At 47.8% G+C, this 21,350-nt stretch overlaps 1 protein-coding gene across 7 annotated transcripts in view; it reads right to left on the bottom strand.

Moving 5' to 3' along the window:
• The window catches only part of MYH10 (myosin heavy chain 10), a 102,975-nt gene extending 91,841 nt beyond the window's left edge, over positions 1–11,134 (bottom strand). For all 7 annotated transcript variants that reach the window (XM_086473848.1, XM_086473850.1, XM_086473847.1 and 4 more), the window contains exon 1: positions 10,790–11,134. In XM_086473848.1, coding sequence (XP_086329974.1) covers positions 10,790–11,134 — 345 coding nt within the window. The remainder of the gene's footprint in view (positions 1–10,789) is intronic.
• Positions 11,135–21,350: the final 10,216 nt, after the last annotated feature.

The following is a 21,350-nucleotide window of genomic DNA, read 5'->3' as shown; positions in this document are numbered from 1 at the left end:
AATCAACAGGAATACTTGCCCACCTGCCTTACAAATGCACATCCTACTTAATGAACATCGCTGTGTAACTGTTAAAGATGCCTACAGCTTTCAGACACACCAAAGGGGCAGAGTGAGGCCTTGTGCTTCCTCTCTATTCTACCTACATGGACTCTGCCAAAACTGTCAGATCTGAATTACAGTTAGGATCAAGCACTGAAGAGCTGCAGTAACCAGCCAGCCTGAATGAAGAACCAGCCTCCATTAATTCTTCAGCTGACAGAGGTAGATCTGTATATTAAGAACTTAAAGGCAAGTAAAGATGCTTATTCACCTTGAGATCATGTGATCAGCTACAAACAAGCTAGTTGCTTGAAACACACACATTTCTGCTTTACCGGGGAAAAGACAATATCAACCAACAGCAACGAGGCATGTTGGAATGCACACTCTTCAGGCAAGGCTCCAGAGACAAATAGTAAAGCAGTGCACTGACAGAGGTTTGTTATACAAACTCTCCTTCAGCACACTAATTGTGGAGTTTGAATGTTTCCAGATGCTTACAAGCCTTTATCCAGTAGTATATCATTTAGTAATTTGGATTTTGGTAAGCTATCCCAAACTGCAGAGTTCAGGTTCCTGGCACTATTTGAAAACACCATTATATTCCCAGCAACCCGAGAAAGAGGTATATGGTATATGTAGGTGAACCACTGGCAAATCGAGAGTGCACTATTTCCAGGTGAAAGCACATGGGTATTTAGGCTCTAAATTTGGAGCGTGGGCTCCAGAGCAAGAAAGGCTTTCATGACCTGTCTTCCCCTAAAATCATATCAAACCTTCGCTGTGTATACTCATAGGGTGGCATTAATGTCAAAAGCCTTGTACCGTTCCTCGGATTAATAGCTCAGCTTTACAGTTCTTGCACCACAGAATATGCTGTTACGATTGTTGGGTTGGTTCCTCCTGCCGCAACATCAAAACGCCTCTTTCAAGCATCATTTCAGAGGACATCAGCAAGACGCAGGTAAATTTTTGGAATTTGTAACAATCAGTTTGCATCACCTGAGTATCCAGGCTCAACATTTATCTGCAGTTCTTCAAACACAGAAAGTGACAGATTTACTCTCTACTACATAAATAATTAAGCTGAAGTAAGCATCTAGACATCTCCTATTATTACCTGAAATAGAAACCAGCAGTTTCTAGCCTAGAAAGCAATACCTGTTTTAAGCAGTATCCCAGATACTACTGGGGTAGAGCACATTCTCCAGACCGATAAATTGCATCATCAGAGCTTCTTCCTGTCTGGTTTCACTTCCTGAGGTCACACACCTGCCTTTCACACTCCAAGACCTACTCTTTCCTTTGAGTTTGGCCTGGTTTCTCTTGTACCACCTTTCCCCCCAACTGAGGCAGTTACCCAATCCTAAATTCAAGCCTCAAAGAAGGGCAGACAGCTCTTCAGTCTCAGTGGGGAGAAAAGAGAGGCTGTGGCCTCGGGTGGAACACGTTCTCCGCTTTGCACCCCCAGCTACGACCCCCCCTTCCCAAAGGGCAGGTGCAGAGGGGCAGCCCCCACACCACCAACCCGAGCCCACGCTCCCCGGCCAGGGCACAGTCAAGTCTGGAACCCAGAAGTTATCCCAGACATTTCTAGCCCAAACTGCTAGTTTACAAAGAAAAAAAAAAAAAAAAAGTCCTGTTGGCACACAAGAAGTTGGGGTCAAGGGTGCTGGGGTCAAGGGTGCCAACAAGGGTAAGGGACCCCCTGCGGGGTAACAGGAACCTCAGCTCTGACAGAGGCTGGGGGACAAGAGCCACTGACTGTTACTCAGGAGAACTGAAGAGTAAAATCTGTGCATGAGAAGAATGAGAAAGGGAAGGAACACAACACACATACACTCTATTAAAGAAAAAAGTACAGCCCCAACTTTAGAAACTTGCCTATTGATGTTCTCTACAGCTAGCACCAAAGAGATGACACTCACCAGTACCGTATTTTCACATTTATAGCCTTCAGGTTATGTGTTTAAGGACAGAAAAAGCAACATTAGACCAGCAGTGCAGGTTATACTCCTGCTCGGTCAGCTCACCACCTCTCAGAGATAGACAGGCTCAGTGTCACAGCCGCTTAGACAGGGTGACTGCTTCAGCCACAGCAACTGCTAAGCCATAAAACATGATCTTAGGTTGCACCAGGGCCAGAAATGTATTAATATCCTTTCATAAGGCTCCTGTATAGCTGCATGTTGGAGCTTGACTGCTCTACAGAAGGCTTCGAACAGGCTACCCGTGACTTCTGATGCAGGCACACAGCTTGGAGGGGTGTCTCGCAATGCAGTGCATTCCACTGAGCACTTGAACAGGAGTCCATAATCCAAATGATTGGACCTTTCTAGGCTTCTAATATACCATTTTTGATAGAAGCAAAATATATATGACCAGAACGTGCACTTTTTCATACCTCTGCTTGGCTGAGGGCAAGGAGGCCACCGATTCACTTCCCTTAAATCCTTCTGACATTTCTAACAAAGTAAAACCCTACACAGAACTCTCTCAAACTTGATCACATTTATGAGTCTTCCAAATATCAGAGTTAATTTAAAAACAAGTTCTTGTACCAGAGCAGACCTTACAATTTGAACCCCACCATTTCTTCTGTGATATATCAGGTACTAGATTCAATGACTGGTTTGTGCTAAGGAAAAAGATGGAATTAAGTAACAAACTCTATTTCTTACAGGTTCTTTTAACCAGTCTTCGATACCCAGTAATATGAAACATTCCCAACTGGACCAGCAGGAAAATTAAAGCAATTAGAAGCTTATATAATAACACAGATTGGTCTAGGTTATGCTCTGGCCTCACAGGAGGCAGTAGCCTAAGAGAGGAAACAGCTTATAGACAGCTCCTCAAGTGCTGTTTTATAAGAGCTTCCACCCACAGCAGGCTCTGGAATTGGGGACTACAACATACTTCTCATTCTTTCCTTCTTCTGCCCCAATAAAATGGAAAGCACATCAAAAAATGAAAGTAGCACAGGGCTGCAGACCAATTAGAGGTAATACTTGCAATTATCAAAAAATATCTACTGAAGTATTTTTAATTGCACAATAGTAAGTATGTTTTCTTCTTTACTGATAGAAAGAAAACCCAGTAGGCATATACATGGAGAGCAATAATTAGCAGCAAGGTTCCAGGAGCTCTCTGCCTTACATAAACAGTTTCCAACCCTTTTGAAAAGAAAAAAGTGGAGGAGTGGGCGGGGAAGATAATGCACAGTTCATTAGAGTTTGAAGGACTTTGAAGTTGAGTCTAACCCTTTCCTCAAGAGTTCTTCATCATCTTTTTGTCCTTCCTCAAGGTAGGGCAGAACTAGTTCTCTCTAACTTGACTTCACCTACAGCATGCACACACCTTTTGCCACATGTCCCCACCTGAAACTCTCTAGCTGAGGACCCAAACATAGGTCACAGGCTCACCAACAACAGGCAGCACCAGGGGAACATCCCATTTACATTCACACTAAGGCATACGCCATCTGGATATTGACATGGGTTAATGGAAGTCAAGCATTTGAGAAATTCTATTAATTTTAATCCTTTTGACTGAATGAGGTCAGGAAGCAGTTAAGCAGTAATTGCAATGATTTATGTGGGTATCAGCAAGCTACATACAATCAACTGTGGGCAATGGACTTCCTCCAGGAGAGCTGGGACTAGAACAGATGTGGCCACAGCAACTTTTTTTTAAACAGATTTTTATAAAGCCCATTGAATTTTGCATATCTTAGTTTTATTGTAGCTTAATTGCACCCTATGTTTGAGTGAGCAATTCTTTCACCCCATCTCACTGCACTGGGTACAGGAACGGGAACTTTTGACTGCACAAGACAGACTTTCAGTCCTGCAATATCTTCTTTCACTTTGATTACATTTATAACTTGACCATTTATAGACCCATTGTGTAGAAAATGTGCCATTTATCCAGGAGCTTCTCAGATATTAGTCTGCACTTATCAGTCAGACCATTAAAATACAGCCATCTGCAGCTGAGATGTTAGACTCTTCTGGAAAACCAGTAAGGTGTGTCAAACCTCTACAGGATCCATACTTTCAGCATTTGCTAGTGCACTTCACAAAAAAACCCCCATTTTTGTTTAACACAATATTTCTGTTAGCAAGATGAGCATAAGGTTATGTTTTTACATTCATTAACAGAGTACATAGGAAAACATAAACACTTAAAATATGCTTTAAAAGGGAAATGGAAGGGTCTTTCCTGCCATCAAAAGGGATGCTGAAAGAAAAGCAGAGCTTTAAACTGCTGGAAGAAGTGTCCCCTAGCCCCGACTTAGAAGTATTGACAGTCATTAGCTTATTCATTCCAATTCCAGCCAGTATCTGCAACATCAAGAACAAGTTGCTTTCCATTTAAGTAGAAATGAGGTATTCACATTCCTGATCTATGCAACTAGCTGCATTTTGAGTAACTGAAATGCTTTTAATAGACTTTTCATTGACCAATCTGAGAGCCTTCTATGATGGTGTGACTGGCTGGGTAGGTGAGGGGAGAGCAGTGGATGTTGTCTACCTTGACTTCAGCAAAGCTTTTGATGCTGTCTCCCATCACATTCTCATAGGTGAGCTTAGGAAGTGTGGGACAGACAAGTGGACAGTGAGGTGGATGGAGAACTGGCTGAAGGACAGAGCTCAGAAGGTTGTGATCAGTGGCGCAGAGTCCAGCTGGAGGCCTGTGACTAGCCGTGTTCCCCAGGGGTCAGTACTGGGTCTGATCCTATTCAACACATTCATCAACGACCTGGACGAAGGGACAGAGCACACCTTCAGCGAGCTTGCTGACGATACTACGCTGGGAGGAGTGGCTGACACACCAGCGGGCTGTGCTGCCATTCAGCGAGACCTGGACAGGCTGGAGAGCTGGCGGAGAGGAACCCGACGAGGTTCAGCAAGGGCAAGTGTAGGGTCCTGCACCTGGGAAGGAATAACCCCATGCACCAGTACGGGCTGGGGGTCAACCTGCTGGAGAGCAGCTCTGCGGAGAAGGACCTGGGAGTGCTGGTGAACAGCAAGTTGACCACGAGTCAGCAATGTGCCCTTGTGGCCAAGAAGGCCAATGGTCTCCTGGGGTGCATGAAGAAGAGTGTGGCCAGGAGGGTGAGGGAGGTTATTCTCCCCCTCTACGCTGTCCTGGTGAGGCCACATCTGGAGGACTGTGTTCAGTTCTAGACCCCCCAGTTCAAGAGGGACAGGGCTACTGGAGAGAGTCCAGTGGAGGGCTACTAAGATGATGAGGGGACTGGAGCATCTCTCCTATGAGGAGAGGCTGAGAGACCTGGGGCTCTTTAGCCTGGAGAAGAGAAGACTGAGAGGGGACCTTATCAACACTTATAAATATCTAAAGGGTGGGTGTCAAGAGGATGGGGCCAGGCTCTTTTCAGTGGTGCCCAGTGACAGGACAAGGGGCAACGGGCACAAACTGGAGCACGGGAAGTTCCACCTGAACGTGAGGAAAAACTTCTTTACTCTGAGGGTGACAGAGGACTGGAACAGGCTGCCCGTGGAGGTTGTGGAGTCTCCTTCTCTGGAGACATCCAAAACCCACCTGGACATGATTCTGTGCAACCTGCTCTAGGTGAACCTCCTTTAGCAGGGGGGTTGGACTAGATCTCCAGAGGTCCTTTCCAACCTCTACCATTCTGTGACTTAAAAATTTGAAACACTAAGCAAGTTATATCCAGAACACTGCTTAACAAAGCATTGAAACGTTAGAGTGATCAGGAACACTCCTGACTACTTCGCTTTCTGCAGTTTTAGAAGTGGTATATAACATCTCTCAAAATTTACATTCAGAATTAAAAAAAAAAAAAAAAAACGCAAATCATCTTGCTCTGAAGTGAAAGAAAAGGCCTCAAAGTGCTCACCAACTAGCCACTCTCTCTTCCAGTGCTGAGAAAACAAAATGGTAAAAAACTTAAAATACTTTATAAAAATACTGACACAGTTCTTTCCTTAAGATCAGCCATATGAGTCAAACTGGGTAGTAAACTTTGAGTAGAAGCCTAATTTTGAACATAACTGACATGCCTATATATAACCTTTCTGAATAGACACTGAAGCTAATACATCGTTGATACTAAAGTTCAGAGAGAACTAGACGGAGAAAATGCCTCTTCCTACACCAGAAACTCCTTTGCAGCTTTCAGACCTTATTTGTAGCTCTCCATCAAAGCACCCGAGTATTTCTGCCCTCCATATTGTCAAGTGCAGCATCTGTCCTCTTGGCACTCTATTTTCAGACTAAATCCTCCTTCTCTATCTCTCCTGCTGCTCCCATCGCTTCCCACCAAAACCAGACACCCATTTCAAGTGTCTCCTTTTTCCCAGGACTCCAACTGAAAGAGACAGCTATAGCTCAGACAGCCAAAATCACTTCAGCTGGGCTTCATACACAACCGCCCCCCGCCCCCCCCCCCCCCCCCCCCAACAGCAAACTGACACCACAAACCTCTGAGCTGTGAACAAAACTACTCCTGGACCTCCCCAGCTTACAGCACAGCAGTTTAAAAATCAAAGTCAGTTGATTTCCTACATTCAGATACCATATTGAACCATGAAGAGTTTGGATGCTCGTTCATGAGAAACCCCAAACCTCATGAAGCAGTGACAAGGAGAATTACTAGAATGGTAATCTTGCCTACCACAGCTTGCAACAAAGCATTACAGCAACAGTGGTCTTGAGAACTCAGTAGCATTCAAGGCTGACGGACCCTTAACATCCACTCTTTCCAGTGGACATCTCCATTTCATGGTCTAATTCAAAGATTATTCTTCACTCCCTCCATGAAATTATATTTTGCTGACATGACTCAAGCAGAAGCCAAAATCTAGAGCTAATATCTAGAAGCCTTCACAGTGGCATTTTACACAGAGGTCTCGTAAAAATAAAGATGTTCCTCACCTAGCCTACAGACCTCGGAGACCCAAAACCTCTGAGAACTGGACTCCTTTCTTAAAGCAATGCCGCCAGAGAGATATCTGGAACACAGTCCATCATGGTATAAGGATATTCAAGGACCACCACAAAACCAGTCTGGGCAAAATAATGTTTATTCCAAATCTTCAAAGGACCTCCTAAAGCCTTTGGATATTCCTCCTGGGTACCCTTCCAATGAACTACCTCCAGTTTCTGATCTACAGCTATGAAGGATATTACTAAATACATGCTGAAACAAGCATTAAAGCTGGCCACTGTAAAGCAGAGAAGGTAGAACAGTAAAGTCTTATATGAAGCTGAAGAATTGACAGTTCACAAGCATTTAAGGTAACCAAAACCCATGAGAAGCTGCCACTACAGCAAGACATGGGAGCCCCAGTTTAGCGTATTAGTGACTCAAAAGATACAGCCAGGGAAGAAATGCCAATATCCCTAGAAAAGCACAAACCTTGGAAAAATTCAGCTATGAAACACAAGAGTGAAAACTCCTACCAAAGGCAGAAGTAATGAGAAAAAACACTGCTGAAGATGGCTGCACCTTCACAGAACCAACACTTGCACTTGATGAAAACCAAGCCTCAAACATGAGCAGAGATTGTCTCAGGACTCAGATTCTGCAGTTTCATATTTAGTGATTGACAGGTTAAGGTGAAAAGTCCAAGTGCAAGAAGTCATAATGATAGATTTACCAACTCTCAGGGGTGAATATATATTTATAATGTACTTCAAAAGAATTTGCAAATAGTAGAGCTTGTCTAGGAATGAATTTTAACATATTCTTCAGTTACAACCAAAATAAAACTTGTGGCAAGAAATGGAACAAGTGACATTAAAGTGGAGCAAGAAATTAAGTTATTTCACCTCCAAAGCAAAACTAGGATCACTATAGTTTACACTCCAACCATTCTGTTGTGTGTCCTGCTACATTTCATCTTCTGTGCTATCATAAACAGACCAGAAATAAAGACAGGACTAAGCATCAACATCATACTTTTACAAGCCACTGGTCTTCCATGTCCTCCTGTGTTCATCTGCCACAGCGCAGTAATAATACAACTCAGAGCCCAAGATCACGTCACTTGGCAGACACTAGAAATGCTAGAAGTTCCAGGAACTCCTCGCCATCCCTACTTAGTTACATGAAACTCTTGATGAAATGAGCATCACTACCCAGGTCATGCCGACTGGCACCAGCTAGCTTTAGTCAGCCCTCCCGGTTCCTCCAGCAGTGTCATCTTGGAGAGGTAGATTACAGACAGATGACTAGGCCCACTGGCCAAATCCCTCAACTGGTTTGTTTCCTTTCTAGGGATAAAAGGAAACACGTATCTACTTCAGTTGACAGTCTTTCACCTTCTGCTTCCTAGAAAGGTAACACTGCATGCTGCCTATTGCGAATTAAAGGAAACCAAATCAGATTCACCATCTCCATCTTATCTGCTTGAGACCAACACCAAAATATAAGATTTCAGTTTGGTTATTATGGGAGTGTTATCTGGAAATCAAAACATACCTTTAACCAACTCTTTGTCATGGCCAAACCACCGTAATTCACTTCATCAGCTCAGTTAACTTTGGCTCTTGCCCTTACACTGAGCGAACATCAGCAGGATACGCAGGCAATGCAATTGCTCAGGGCTGTGCAGTCAGCAGCAGTGATAGTGCCACATTCAAGAAGTTTAGGGATCCCTACCAGAATTGCACTAAAACCCCCACCAGCTCAAGTTCTTGATGAAGTTTCTCTCTGTGGCCTATTGGCCTTTGCCAGCACTCAGCCTCTACTCTAACAGTACTCACAACTGCTTTTTTCCCCCCCACTTCGAAAAATAAGCCACGTTTTAATTTTAAACAAGAAGCTATTATTACAGCTGCATTGAAACATTATTCTTGGTAACAGCAGCATCCCCCAGCAATGTTCCTGTAACTCAGGCCTCTGGTTAAGGCTAACAAATCCATTAGCTTCTTGATCCCAACCAACTTCTTCCAGCTCGGGGGCGGGGGAGGTCATTAGCAATACACTGATGCAGTAATCCTCCTACTGCTGTCACATAGCAGCACCTCCATGCCAAGGAACCAAGTTTTAAAGTCTGCCTCAACAGTTAAAAAAATGAAAGCAGAAAGCACCTTTTTGGGAAGGGGCAGTGGGGGGAAGAAAAAAGGTAAGTCACCTATAGGATGTCGTGGGGGGAAGAAAAAAGGTAAGTCACCTATAGGATGTCGTGGGGGGAAGAAAAAAGGTAAGTCACCTATAGGATGTCACTTAAGCTCCACGTGTACGATAAGCCAGCCTTTCACAAAGCAGAGTTTTTAATTCATCAGGCATCCAGAGTAACACAGCACTGCATCATCTGTGCATACAGCAGAGTGACAGGTTCTCAATGCCATCCTCCAGAAGCATTTGTGGCTATGTTCATGGAATGGAGCCCTTGACTAGAGCTTACTTTGACATTTAAGACCTTCAGCTTTTAACCTTCATAATGAAATACAGTTCTAACAGTTGCAATGAATTTCATAACTAGCATTATGATGGATACATATACTGAAAACTTCTGACCTATCAACTTGTTTACTTTTAATTTTCACTCCAGTCTGTACTAATGAGCCAATTAGTTTACTTATAAGCTTGTAGGAAGCATTCCAGAAGTATTCTTCTCTGAGCTCTGCTGTAAGGGTTTCAGTGGAAGGCCTTGGAAGGGTAAAAACCAAAAACCCACAGAGCAAACTGACAAAGAAGCACAAAAATGAAGAATATCTTGGATTCCCATATAATTTTTAATAAGTCCAAATATTACCAAGGGCAGAGCAAAAAGGTACCCCATTAACACCTAGGTGGAGAGGAAAATGAGCCAACTAGCTAGCGGAACTGAATAAAATGGATTTAAGCTCTAGAACAAGTGTTTATTAAAATAAGCCAAGCATTTAAGCAGATGTTCCAGTTTCTTTTAAGACAGAAAGTCTACTTGTAGCTCTTAATGATACTCTGACTCAACCAGTCACTATGCAATCAGTTTGCCAAGAGACAAGGAGCTACTCTGAACTGTACAGCACACTCATTTAACAGTGTTCAAGGAATGAATGGGGTCAAAAGTAGCATCAATGGTGTTGTGACTCCTAACTCTATAGAAAAGACGGTGATAAGCCTGATGTTCCAATTAGTGCTTCAAAACCACTGAAAAAAAAGAAAGCTTTATCTTATTGATTTACTTTAAGCACTTGAACACATTCTTTCCTGGCCCACTAAGTTGATATTAGATTCCAAAAAGACATTCTGCATTCCTAGCACTCTCCAACTTCAGCTTTTAAATAACAGCATAGCCTCTTATTATTGTTTTCAATACGCAGCAAGTTAAAACAAGATATATGCTTATTCACATGAGCAATTAAACAACAGTAACTCAGCAAAGTTAGGTTTTGTAATCTCTCGTCAGCTCAAACAAGCCATTTGATACTATTCACTCTCTCAGTTAAGTATGTCTGAGGCAAGTGCTCTAACAAGCGGCATGAGCTAAGCACCCAGAGTTGCCATGTAGCATTCTATTTTTGAAAGATGCTTGCAGAATTATTTCCATAGGAGAATTTTTTATTATTTGTTTTATGACAACAGAGTTCTTGACCGGCAGACCGCATGGAAAAAGACCCTGGCCTCATCCAAATGCTAGGGACACAAAGCATTTAGGCTATTGAAACCAGAGTCAGACCTGCTTCCTACATTTTAGGTAAGTAAAGGAATGGGAATCAGGGAAGTTCAGCTGAATGAGCACCCAGAAGGAATCTAATAATTAGTACTTACATAGATGAGCCCAGAGTAATATCGATCCTTTAGATTATGCAACACGGAGGCTTCATTTAAACAGGTTAATTCTGCCATGTCTTCCACTTTAGAGAACTTGGGAGGATTCATCTTCTGAATATCATCTTTATTGACTAGTGCTTTCTTTCCATTCTCTGCAAGTTCAACCAACACTTCATCCCCTTTTTCCTCCTTGATGCTGGCTGCCTCAAAACCATGGCGCTCTGAAGGAATCCACACCAGCTTTTTAGCAGTCCAATCAGCCTGGGTGGCAGGGTTATAGATTACAGCCCTGTCCACAAAGAGGTATCGCTCCGGATCTTCCTGCCCAGATCTCTGTGCCATTGTAGGAAGTGAAGGTGTCCACTATCAATTACCCTGTAAATTGGACAGGAAAAAAGCAAAGAGTACGTTACACACCATATTCTAATGAATTAAATGAATGGAGCTATGTCACATCAACTAAATGATCTATCACCAACATCTATCTTCTCTTGATGAAGAAGCATCACTGCTTTCTTCCATAGTCCAAAGAAGTTCCTGTACAGCTGAGAGCCCCTAATCACACAGTGGCCCTCTGACTAAGCCAGGTGCCGTACAAAAGTTAAAACAATCTGTCAAGTATAATCCCAGACCCAGTAGAGGAAACTCAGCATAAACTGGTTCTAATTGAGCACCAGCTATGGAGAGACATTGCAACAAATGCAAGAGCTACAAGAAGGAAAACCACGCATCCATCTTCTAAGCTGAGATAAGAAAGAAAAGCAAGTTTAACAAAATCTTGCCAGTAAACTCAACTTGAACCGAACAGTAAAAAAAAAATATAAGTAAAGAAAAATATAAAAAATGTGCAGTGGATAGCTAACTACAGTAACCAGAAGATGGCAAAAACAAGTTCTAAAACGTGGATTTTCAACTACAGACAAGAACTTGAGACACTTTGGGTTTCTGCAAGCCACCAAGCTAGCTAAACCTTGCTCATATTCTTCCTGAAAAACATAAGATTTTGAATTTCTACAGCCTGCTTCTGTTCAGTCATGAGCACTGACATTACCATATTCCAAAAAAATGTCTCCAGATCTCAAGTTTACCTTGAGGCTCAAGACACAGTAAGGACTGATGTTAGATTTTCCAACAGCTTCACGGGTAATTTGAAAGGGAAAGAAAAACTGCTGACAAGAGCTCCTGCACACTCATTTCACCTCTTTGCCTATATCTCAGAGGAGCCACTGCATCTTTAGTTAACACTACTGCCACATCCATGATTCCTGGAGCTAGCAGTTTCGTCCGTAACTGCCCGAGGAGCAACAAGGTCAAGCCTGTCACCTAGTACTCAGGTCATTAAACACCTTGTTCTTTCACACACTAGATCTTTTCTGCTGAAGAATGTCACATTAGCTAATAGTAGCCTTTCCCAGCAGGTAACCTAAAGGTTAGCTTCAAAAGCAAGGGAGGTTTCGCAAACTGCATTTGTCAGCTTTCACACTATGGCATGCACCCCGATGGAAGTTCTGCAACACACCCATCCTCAGAAGAACGTGTAATTAAACACAATAGCTGTGTCTCCATCTATGGCATGGACATTTGTTACAGTGTCCAAGTTTAACGTAAAGCAAGTATGAAGTCATTGAACCCTTCAGAGGTTTGAGGAGCAGACCGTTTACTACAAATGGCTTAATTCAAATCAAGAGGTGATGACTCGATATTTAAAGTATTTTAGAAAAGCCTCCAAGACAAAAATTCAGCGAAGAAAGAGGGAATCGTTGAGGGGGCACCTTAAGTGACAGCTGGACTCCTCAGCCAGGAAAATTAAGATATTAGTCAAAGAACACTACAGTTGGCTTAAGAAGCCCACAAATTCAGGATCTGAGCTTCCAATCCCAATCGAGAAAGCTGTTTGTCTCCACCGTGCTATACTACAGCTGAAGTTCCAACAAAGACCTGAAACACCATTGCCGCCCTCGTGTGCAAATGCATCCCGGTGTCAAGTCTCTTAAAGCTCCCTGGCTGGGTATGACAGACAGCCAGAAGCATTTATGATAAGCTCGGTCTCTGTTTTGCACACTGAGATGTAGTGAAACCTAGAGGTCAAACAAAACTCATATGGCAAAATTAATCATCGTATTTCCCCAGTGGAATTAAAGGCTGAGGACTGAAATGAACGCATGGACTGACTTTCCACCAGTTCCTGAGGAATATACCGAACATCGGGGGACCACAGGCAGTTTCAGGGTCATTCTTCCACTTTGGCTTTTCATTGCAGAGCCCATCACAAAAGACCCTCTGCCGAAGCAAAGCGAATTGCAGCTTACCCTACCCCGGGCTCCGCCGTTAACAATGGCATTCAAATGAAATACCCAAATGAGCACATTTATCATGCAGGAATCCAGCACTCCCAAAAGACGACTAGTGTAAAAAGAAAGAAAACCCTACACACGTTCTGCTCCTCCAAACAAAAGCGGGGTGGGGGGAGCACCGCCGGCGATGGGGAGTGGCATCCCTCGGTGCAGCCCGGGCATTTTCAAGGACAGGGGCAGCCCGAGGAGCCGCAGAAGCCGCGCCGCCCCCGGGCGCCGAGGGCTGATGCTCGCCGCCGTCCTGCTGCGGGAGCGGCTTCCGAGCCCCCCTCGCAGGGCCGCAGGCCCCGCCGCCGCTCCGAAGGACAAAGGAAGCGGCCGGGACCGCTCGGCCCGCCGGGGCCCGGCAGCGGCCCCCTCCGCGGCACAACCCGGCCCCGGCCCCGCGCCCCCCGCCCAGCCGCCGCCCCGCCCGCACGGAGGCTGCGGGAAAGGGAGAAAATGGCCACCTTCCCCGCACCGATGCGGCCGGGAGCGGCGGCGATGCGGCGGAGGGGGAGGGTGGAGGGGGGGATGCGGCGGCGCGGGCGGGCGGGACGGGCGGCGCGGCCCACACAAGGGGGTCTTTGTGTGCCGGGCCCGCCGCCCCCGCCCCGCCCCCCCCGCGGGCGGGCCCGGCCGCGCGCCCCCGGCGAGCCCCCCCCCCGCCTCAACCAGTCCCGGGGAACCGGGGCCGCCGCCGAGCCCCGCCGCCTCACCTGTGTAGCGCCCGGCCGCCGCCGTGCCCCGGAGGTCGCGCCGCCCGTCCGGCTCCTCAGCACTCGCGCCGCTCCGCCCCCCGCCCGCCGCGCTCCTTTAGCGCCACACCGAGCCCTCCGCCCCCCGCTCGCCGCCACCGCCGGCCCCGCCCCCGCCGTCGCAGGCCGCCGCCCTTCCATTGGGCGACGGCCACGTCCGTCCGCCGCCGCGCGCTCGCCCATTGGCCCGCGGCGCGGCCGCTCTCCAGCCACGGCCATAGCAACCTCCACACGCTACCCTCCAAACCCCGCCTCCCCGCTTCGCCCCGCCTCCTCAGCGCTCATTGGCGAGCTCCTCCCGCCCGTCGGCCCACGGCGCTCCTCTCACTGGGCGCTCGCCACGCCTGTCGGGGCGGGCTCCGCCCCGCGCTGCAGCACGCCCGGAGGGGGGCGCGGCGCGTCCCCGGCGCTGCAGCGGACGGCGCGCGCGGTGCTGCAGCGCGGGGCGGGCGCGCACGCGCTTCCCCCGCACCCACCCGCGCTCCCCCCTCTCGGCGTCGCCCCTGTATTTTGGGGCGATGAAGGGGTTTTCCGGCCCCGGCCCCCGGGTCGGCTCCCACCGACAGTGAGAGATAACGGAGAAACCCGTCCCCGGGCGCTGGGAGCGAGCACTGCTCTCCCGCCAGGCCCCGGCGGCGCCGCGCTGGGAGCGGGGGGTCGCCTCCCGCTCCCCTCAGCGGTGACCGTCTGAAGTGGCCGTCACTGGTTTCCAGGCCTTGGGCGGGATGGCGGTCCAGCAGAAAAGCACCTGGACCCGATTTCCAAACTTCCATTTCTAGAAACTCTGCCGCAGCCCTCAGGAGCTGCTCCCGGGGGTGATTACCCTGGCTGTTAAAAACAAAAACCCAGCCCCCGCTGCGAGCCTGACGTGGTCTCCCAGCCCCCGGATCAGATCGAGGGTCTCCGTGCTGGCTCTGCAGCCCCCCAGCAAGGCGTGCTCCTGCGTGCTGCCCGTTCCACCATCCCCAAAGCAGCCCCGGCCTCCTCTGCCTCAGGCCGGCCGGCTGAGCTTGTGCTCGCACGCGTGGTTTTTCCTTTCCTTAAGCATAATCCCGAGGCTTTTTGGAGCCCTTGCCCCTTTGCCAGCGCCTTTTCTGCATCAGGTGGGTGGGCAGGAGGCTGCAGCATGGGAAAGAAAAGCCATCTGCAGCATCTCAGAGCCTCACGGGCGCACGTCGGCTTTGAAAATCGGTGCCGGGTGCATTTTGGGTAGCACCTCGGGGGGCTGCTGGGCCGTGCACTCCAGCACTGCCACTGCCTGCAATTTCAAGACAGAGCTTCCATGTCATGATGGCCTTCCCTGCTTTTTTTTTTGGCAAATCTTTCCTGTGTTTCTCTCCCTGGCTCAGAAAGCTTCTCGGGGATCACGCATGGTGCGTTCAACCTCTGGGGAATGGGCACAACCTCTTGCTGCAACCACAGCTCGCTCCAGCCCAGCTAAGAGCATCAAGGGTTCCCATTGCCCAAGCTGTGGGTTTCATTTCTCCGCCCAGACCAAATGCAAATGTGAGAGGCTCAGGAATTAGAGATATTTTGGTGGAAGAAATTTGTGTCAGATCCTTCTGAACAAGACCGTGAGGGGGTGAGGAGCAGAGAGAAGTGGCAGGAAGGAGCTTGGAGCCTGGCACAGGGCGAAGCTGCAGCAGGGGATCCCGGGAAGGGCTGTGGGTGTCAGGTAGCGCCTGGGGACAGGAGGTCTCCCACTTCCCTTGTGCTTAGGAAGCGGGACTTTCTGTGGACTGCCTGCACAAATGGAAGTTTCAAAGGAGCACCTGCCATTTCAATACAACTTTGCATTTTTGGACAGGTTGTTCGGTTCAAAAAGGGAGGCGATAAGGCAAACCGTGGGGAACCAGGCTCCTGGCACGGAGCTGGAAATCATTCAGTCATCCCTGCTCATCTCTGCACAGAAATCAGTTCATGCGCAACTCCTGGCGCTTGGATTTATATGAAAGTCTCCCTCTTAATTACCATTTCAGTGGGAGGTCTCGTACATCCTGTTTCACCGAAAAATAAGGGTGTTGACTCGCAAGCGCAGGTAGATGAAAGCCAAAAGGCTGAACTGGTTACTCCCCAGCTGTTTTTCGCTTTACAAGGACTGCCACTCCCGGGGCCGGGACAGCTGAGCTGCCCTGAGCAGCTGTAGGCAGCAGAGCGAGGCCAACGCTGCGCGGACTTTGGGTTGCTTAAGTACAGGCATCCAGCGTGCAGCATCTCCCAGGATTTACAGTTTTTCCTTGCTCAGCCACCAGGTCTCCACGAGATACTTGACCAGTGTTCACAGAGCAATGGCAGCTCCTCGACAGCACAAGGGCCTTGCAGTGGAGCAGCCTGGTGAGTGTTTTGCTGCCTTTGGAAAAAACACATGCTCAAAGAGCAGCATCGTGCACTGGTTATGGTCACCCCTCGGGGCGGCTGAGGCCTCAGGATGGTGCAGCACCCGCACCTCCCTACCCTTGCACTCCAGGTCAGCACCTCCATGTCACGCTGCTTCAGGCTTCAGTCACAAAACTTCCATTTTTAGGCATACAGTGTCTTTTAAACAGAAAATAGAAACATCACACAGAAAACATTATCCTAGAGACAAGCTGTTCAAAGAGTTTAGTTCCTTAAAGAAAATTATTTCCATGGAAAATCTTTGGGGATTCTGCAGAAGCCACGTGGAGTGTGTCAGGTTTATAGCACTGAGTTATTATTTTTATCACACAATGATTTTTACCCAAGCCAGTGTTAGGAAGGAATTCCCCAAATCCATTCAACATCTTTAACTCACAGAGGGAAAGATTGTATTTCTGTCTTCCCCAAGAGACTGGAAAGAACAGAAAGAAACAACTCTCATAGAGGATTTTTATTTGAAATAGAAATTGAGTTGGTCCCTAGTCCTAAAACTGTTTCCTTGCCTTTAAACAGAAGGCTAATGATACTGTTGCTACTAGGGCATGCACGTGCTTAAGGCAAAGCCTGTCCCCATGGGTGTTTCCAGAGCTGGAACCGAAGCAGGTAAATAAGAATCAGATAAGCTGAAAGCTGTGCTTGAGATTTTTAAAACAATATAGAGGATTTAGGCAAAAAAGTGTTCCATTCATTTCCAATTTAGAGTTCTGTCATAGTTTAAGCCCAGCTGGCGACTAAGCACCACGCGGCTGCACTCTCACTCCTCCCCTGGTGGGATGGGGAGGAGAATTGGAAGAAAAAGGTGAAACCTCATGGGCTGAGATAAGAACAGTTTAATAGGACAACAGGAGGAGAGAAGAAATAATAATAACAATAATACTAATAAAAGAATACATAAAGCAAGCGATGCACAATGCAATTGCTCACCATCCGTTCCCCAGTGCTCAGCCCATTCCCCAGGCCAGCTTGCCCAGTTGTATACTGAGCACGACGTCATATGGTATCAAGTATCCCCTTGGCTGTCCCAGCTGTGCCCCCTCCCAGCTTCTTGTGAAAATTAACTTAATCCCAGCCGGACCCAGGACAAGGTCTTACTACGGTGGCACATACTGGAAGGCTAATTTCCATACTGGGTGATGTGCTCCGTCCCGTCTGTTTTGGACGTTGCTGGGCAGAACAAACTTCTGCAAGGGGAAAACACACAACTAACATCCAACAGCTGTTTGTTCTGTCCTGTGTCCCTACCAGCATCCACAAATGAGCCAAACAACCCTCATTCCTTGACTGTTTGACACCTTTGCTTCCTGCAGAGGCTGGCGTCCTCCCTCCCCGCCCTGCTTTCTGACTGCGGCAGGCTATGGGCGCACCTCCAAGACTTACAGACCCAGGTCTGGCCTCCCCCAGGAGCCCCACGTCTCTGCAAAGCAGGACATCTTAGCATCTTTCTGGGTCAAGTTTTTTCTCCATAACTTCAAGTACTGAACAGTACTGAGCCAGGGTTTAGAATTAAATATTTAAATGCAAGAGTTGCATATGCACAAACAGGGTCTGTGCTTAGTGGTGACAAGGGGATATGTGAATAAAATCCATGTGGATCTGGTTGCCAGTTCAAATCCTGACTTGCTGTGGCTTTGGGTAGCCATGGTACCTTCCCTGCCCTCGCTCACCCTGCAAAGCGAAGAGACTTCATGATGCCCGTTTGCCACGTCAGAGATGAGATCACGTTTGATGTACAACGTGCTTTGACACCTTCAGAAGGAAGGTGCAAGGAAAAGGCAGAATTGCTCATGTAAAAATTGGCTGCTTTGTTGCACAGGATCAAAACACAGAGAAGTGTAGGAATAAAACAAAAATCATTCCACAGTAAAATTATAGTAAACATTTCTATGGGAGAAGCTTGAAAGGAATTGGAAATTCAAGCCTCATGCTTAATGCTTGAGTTTCAAAGCTTTCTGAGATGTAATAAATTACAGTAAGATGAGGTTACACTTATTTCTTGAAGCATGCCGTCCTCCAGGACTGCGCCGTTTATTTTATCTCATATGTCAATAGGAAACGTTCTGAAACAGGAGGTGTTCTCCAGGGCGCTGTGCAGGGATCAGCACCAAATATGAGCTTCATTGTCTCACCCATCATATATTTTAGTCCTGGATAGTTTAAAAAGTTAGCTAAATCAGGAATGGAAAGTCTGCTTCTTACTCACAAAAGGGAATTGCACAATAGTTGGTTGGACAGGCTGCTGCGAACCTGATGTCAGATCAGCAAAAATAGCCACCTCTGCAGCAAATGAGTCAAGATCCGAGCAGCAGAGTGAAAGATTTGCATTCCCTCCAAGCAAGCCTCCAACAACCGTGCAGCCATTTTCTAACAGGTTGTGCTGGAAGCCGAGACACTCCATAGAACACCTTGAGCCTCTTCGAACATGAACAGCTGAAGCAGAGGACCCAGGATGAGCTCCATCTTGGATCATCCTGCTGCAATCATGCTAGGAGCGAGACCCAGACATGCATGGGGGGCCTGTTCTCACCCGCTCCTTGCTTTCTCTCTTCCTTCCCCTTTCCTCCATCCATCATGCTGGGAAGGAGCGGAGGCTGGGAAGGTAGAGCAGGATTTTCGCAACCATTCCTTCCACCCTCTGCGCAAGGGTTTGGCATGCGTTTCTCTTCCCTCAAGGAAAAGGAGGACTCATTCACAAATCTCACCTTAAAACCAGCCAGAAATATGAACCTCCCTTTTCCCCTTGAAGCAGGAGCTTGTCTGCGAGATCTGTCCTCCCCCGCCTCGTTCACCACACCCTGAGATCGGAAATTGTCCCTGGGAAACCCACGTGCGTGCGGCAGGTTTGGGGAGCTGCCCTTTTACTTCTGGCTAGCTGGGAGCTTGCAATTCGCTGGGCCGGATTCTCGTCCCAGTTACATCAGTTTGCATTGCAGAAGCACTTCTCACTTGCAGTACTGTTTTTGAGGGAAAATAATTTAGCCATTATATAGTAGAAAGGCCAGCAGAAAAATTTCTTAGGCATCAGAGGGTAATTCAAGCCTGAATGGACCTCAGAAGATTGTCTAGTTCAACCTAGCTAGGATTTTGCAGACTTAAAAAAAAAATAAAGAAAATGGTAGAGGTTTCCCATGGAGCTACTTGCAAAGGGCACATTTCCCTGGGGATCTCTGCCTCGTCCAGAACTGGCTATTACTCAGCACAACTGTGAGATTAGGTGCTTGGATGCCAGCAGGATGAGCACTTCATGCATACCTCTCCTGATGGGAAAGATTCCCCTCCTCCCATTTTGGATGTGGGGTTTATTTGTAGCCTGCTCTCTCATGACCCATCTCCATTTCCCATAGGCAGGGCTTGTGCGTCAGTACTGGTACAGCACCCGCCTCGGCTACCTTGGCTGGAAATCCTATTTGTCCCCTTACTTTCCTTCCCGTGCCCCTCTGCCCACACTGCCAGGGCTCACAGAATGTTTTCTAATTTGAACTAAATGCCCCATTTATAGCTGGGCAAACCCATCAGGGTTTTTTCAAGATTTGTTGTACACAAGTACAAAAGTGATGCTAAGGAACACGAGTCCCTGGCGTGGTCCCAGGTTTGGGCTGGCGATGTGCTGGAGGGGCTGGGCAGAAATCGAGGGGCTGTCCCTGAGAGAGATCACAGCACCAAAAGCCCAGAGTGGGATAGCTGAGCTCTCGCCATGGCTGGGGAGTGGGCAGGGGGCAGCTGCCCAGGGCTCATTCCTCACTGCCCTGCAGTGGCCCTTGGCCAGGCTGAAGGGACCAAATCCTTCCTCTTGGGTCAGAACCTCCATCTGAGACCAATTGCTCCTTTCTGGCAGAGATTTAACTGAAACCATCCATTTTTTACCCAAAGGATCAGCAAAGAAGAAACAGTGCTGAAAAGTTCCCAACACGACACATGCAGCGCCCTCAGTGGAAGCTCTGGCTGTGCCCCTTGGACGAGGAACAAAGGCACATGGCAGAGCTCGCCATTCTCTGCAGGGCTGGGGGATGTGCCAGGGCCATGCCAGCGTGGATGGGACAGTGAGAATTGCCGGGGGGATGCTTGGGCCGGGGCTGCCCAGGTGTCCCCCAGCCCACGGGCCGCACTGCTGGAACAGGATGGGACCTGTGCCTGAAACCAAGCCTGTTCTTGCACATCCCAGCTTTGCACGCCTGCCTCCCACCTGCCCTTGGGGGCTCTTTGAACACCCTAATACGCCATGGAGGAGAAAAACCCTTCAGGGCCCACTTAGGAGAAAACAGACAAAAACTGAGCTGAGGATGGCATTCAACACCACAGGAGAGAAACCTTCCACCAAGAGTGGAGATCTGGTGGCTGCTGGGGTGCCTTGGGAGCGTAGGGCCCACTGTTTAAAGACAAATAATGTGTTTGGGATGTCTCCCTGCCTCGCGAGAAAGTGTGAGCTCCTCAGAGTCCACCAGAGGAAGACATGGACGTGCCCAAGCGCACCAGTAGGTCCCGCCAGACTGCCAGCAGTCTCCAGGGCTAGCAGCAACTTCAGTTTCTTCAGACCTGACCCTGAGAGCTTGTGTCTGCTTAGAAAACCACAGAAAAGCATTCCTGAGACCTGCCTCGTGTTTGGACACAGGGCACAGGTACTGCCAGCTCTTCTAACACTGTAAAACCCTCTCATACTTCAAAAGTGTGCATTTGCAGGGCCACGCTGCAGCACTGCATCCTCCAACCATATCCATTCCCCTGCGAGTGGCAAGCAACGGCGTGCAAGGTTTGCCCTGGAGATTTCATCATTACCGGGGATTTTCCCAGCTTCAGTTGGAGCCTCCTGTTAGACTCTGTGCAGTCTTTAATTGGAGCTGATTTACAGCATTTTTATTGCTGCAGACAGCCAGCAGTTGGCACAGCAGGCAGCTTTAATATTACTTTTGCATTTTGTTATTGAATCACCAGCTTGGAAGGCAATTGCGGGGCTTTTTATAGCTGCCGCCTGCTCATGAGCAGCCTGGCATTGCAGCTCCCCTCCAGTCTTTGAATAAATAACTCTCGCCATCTAGGCCAGCAGGAGCCCATCCAGTCACCCATCAGTGGACCCAA

Source organism: Leptosomus discolor, chromosome 15 (assembly GCF_034619465.1).
Source record: "Leptosomus discolor isolate bLepDis1 chromosome 15, bLepDis1.hap2, whole genome shotgun sequence".
Lineage (NCBI taxonomy): Eukaryota > Metazoa > Chordata > Aves > Leptosomiformes > Leptosomidae > Leptosomus > Leptosomus discolor.
Note: the sequence above shows the minus strand (reverse complement) of the source record. Positions and strands in the feature narration are given on the sequence as shown.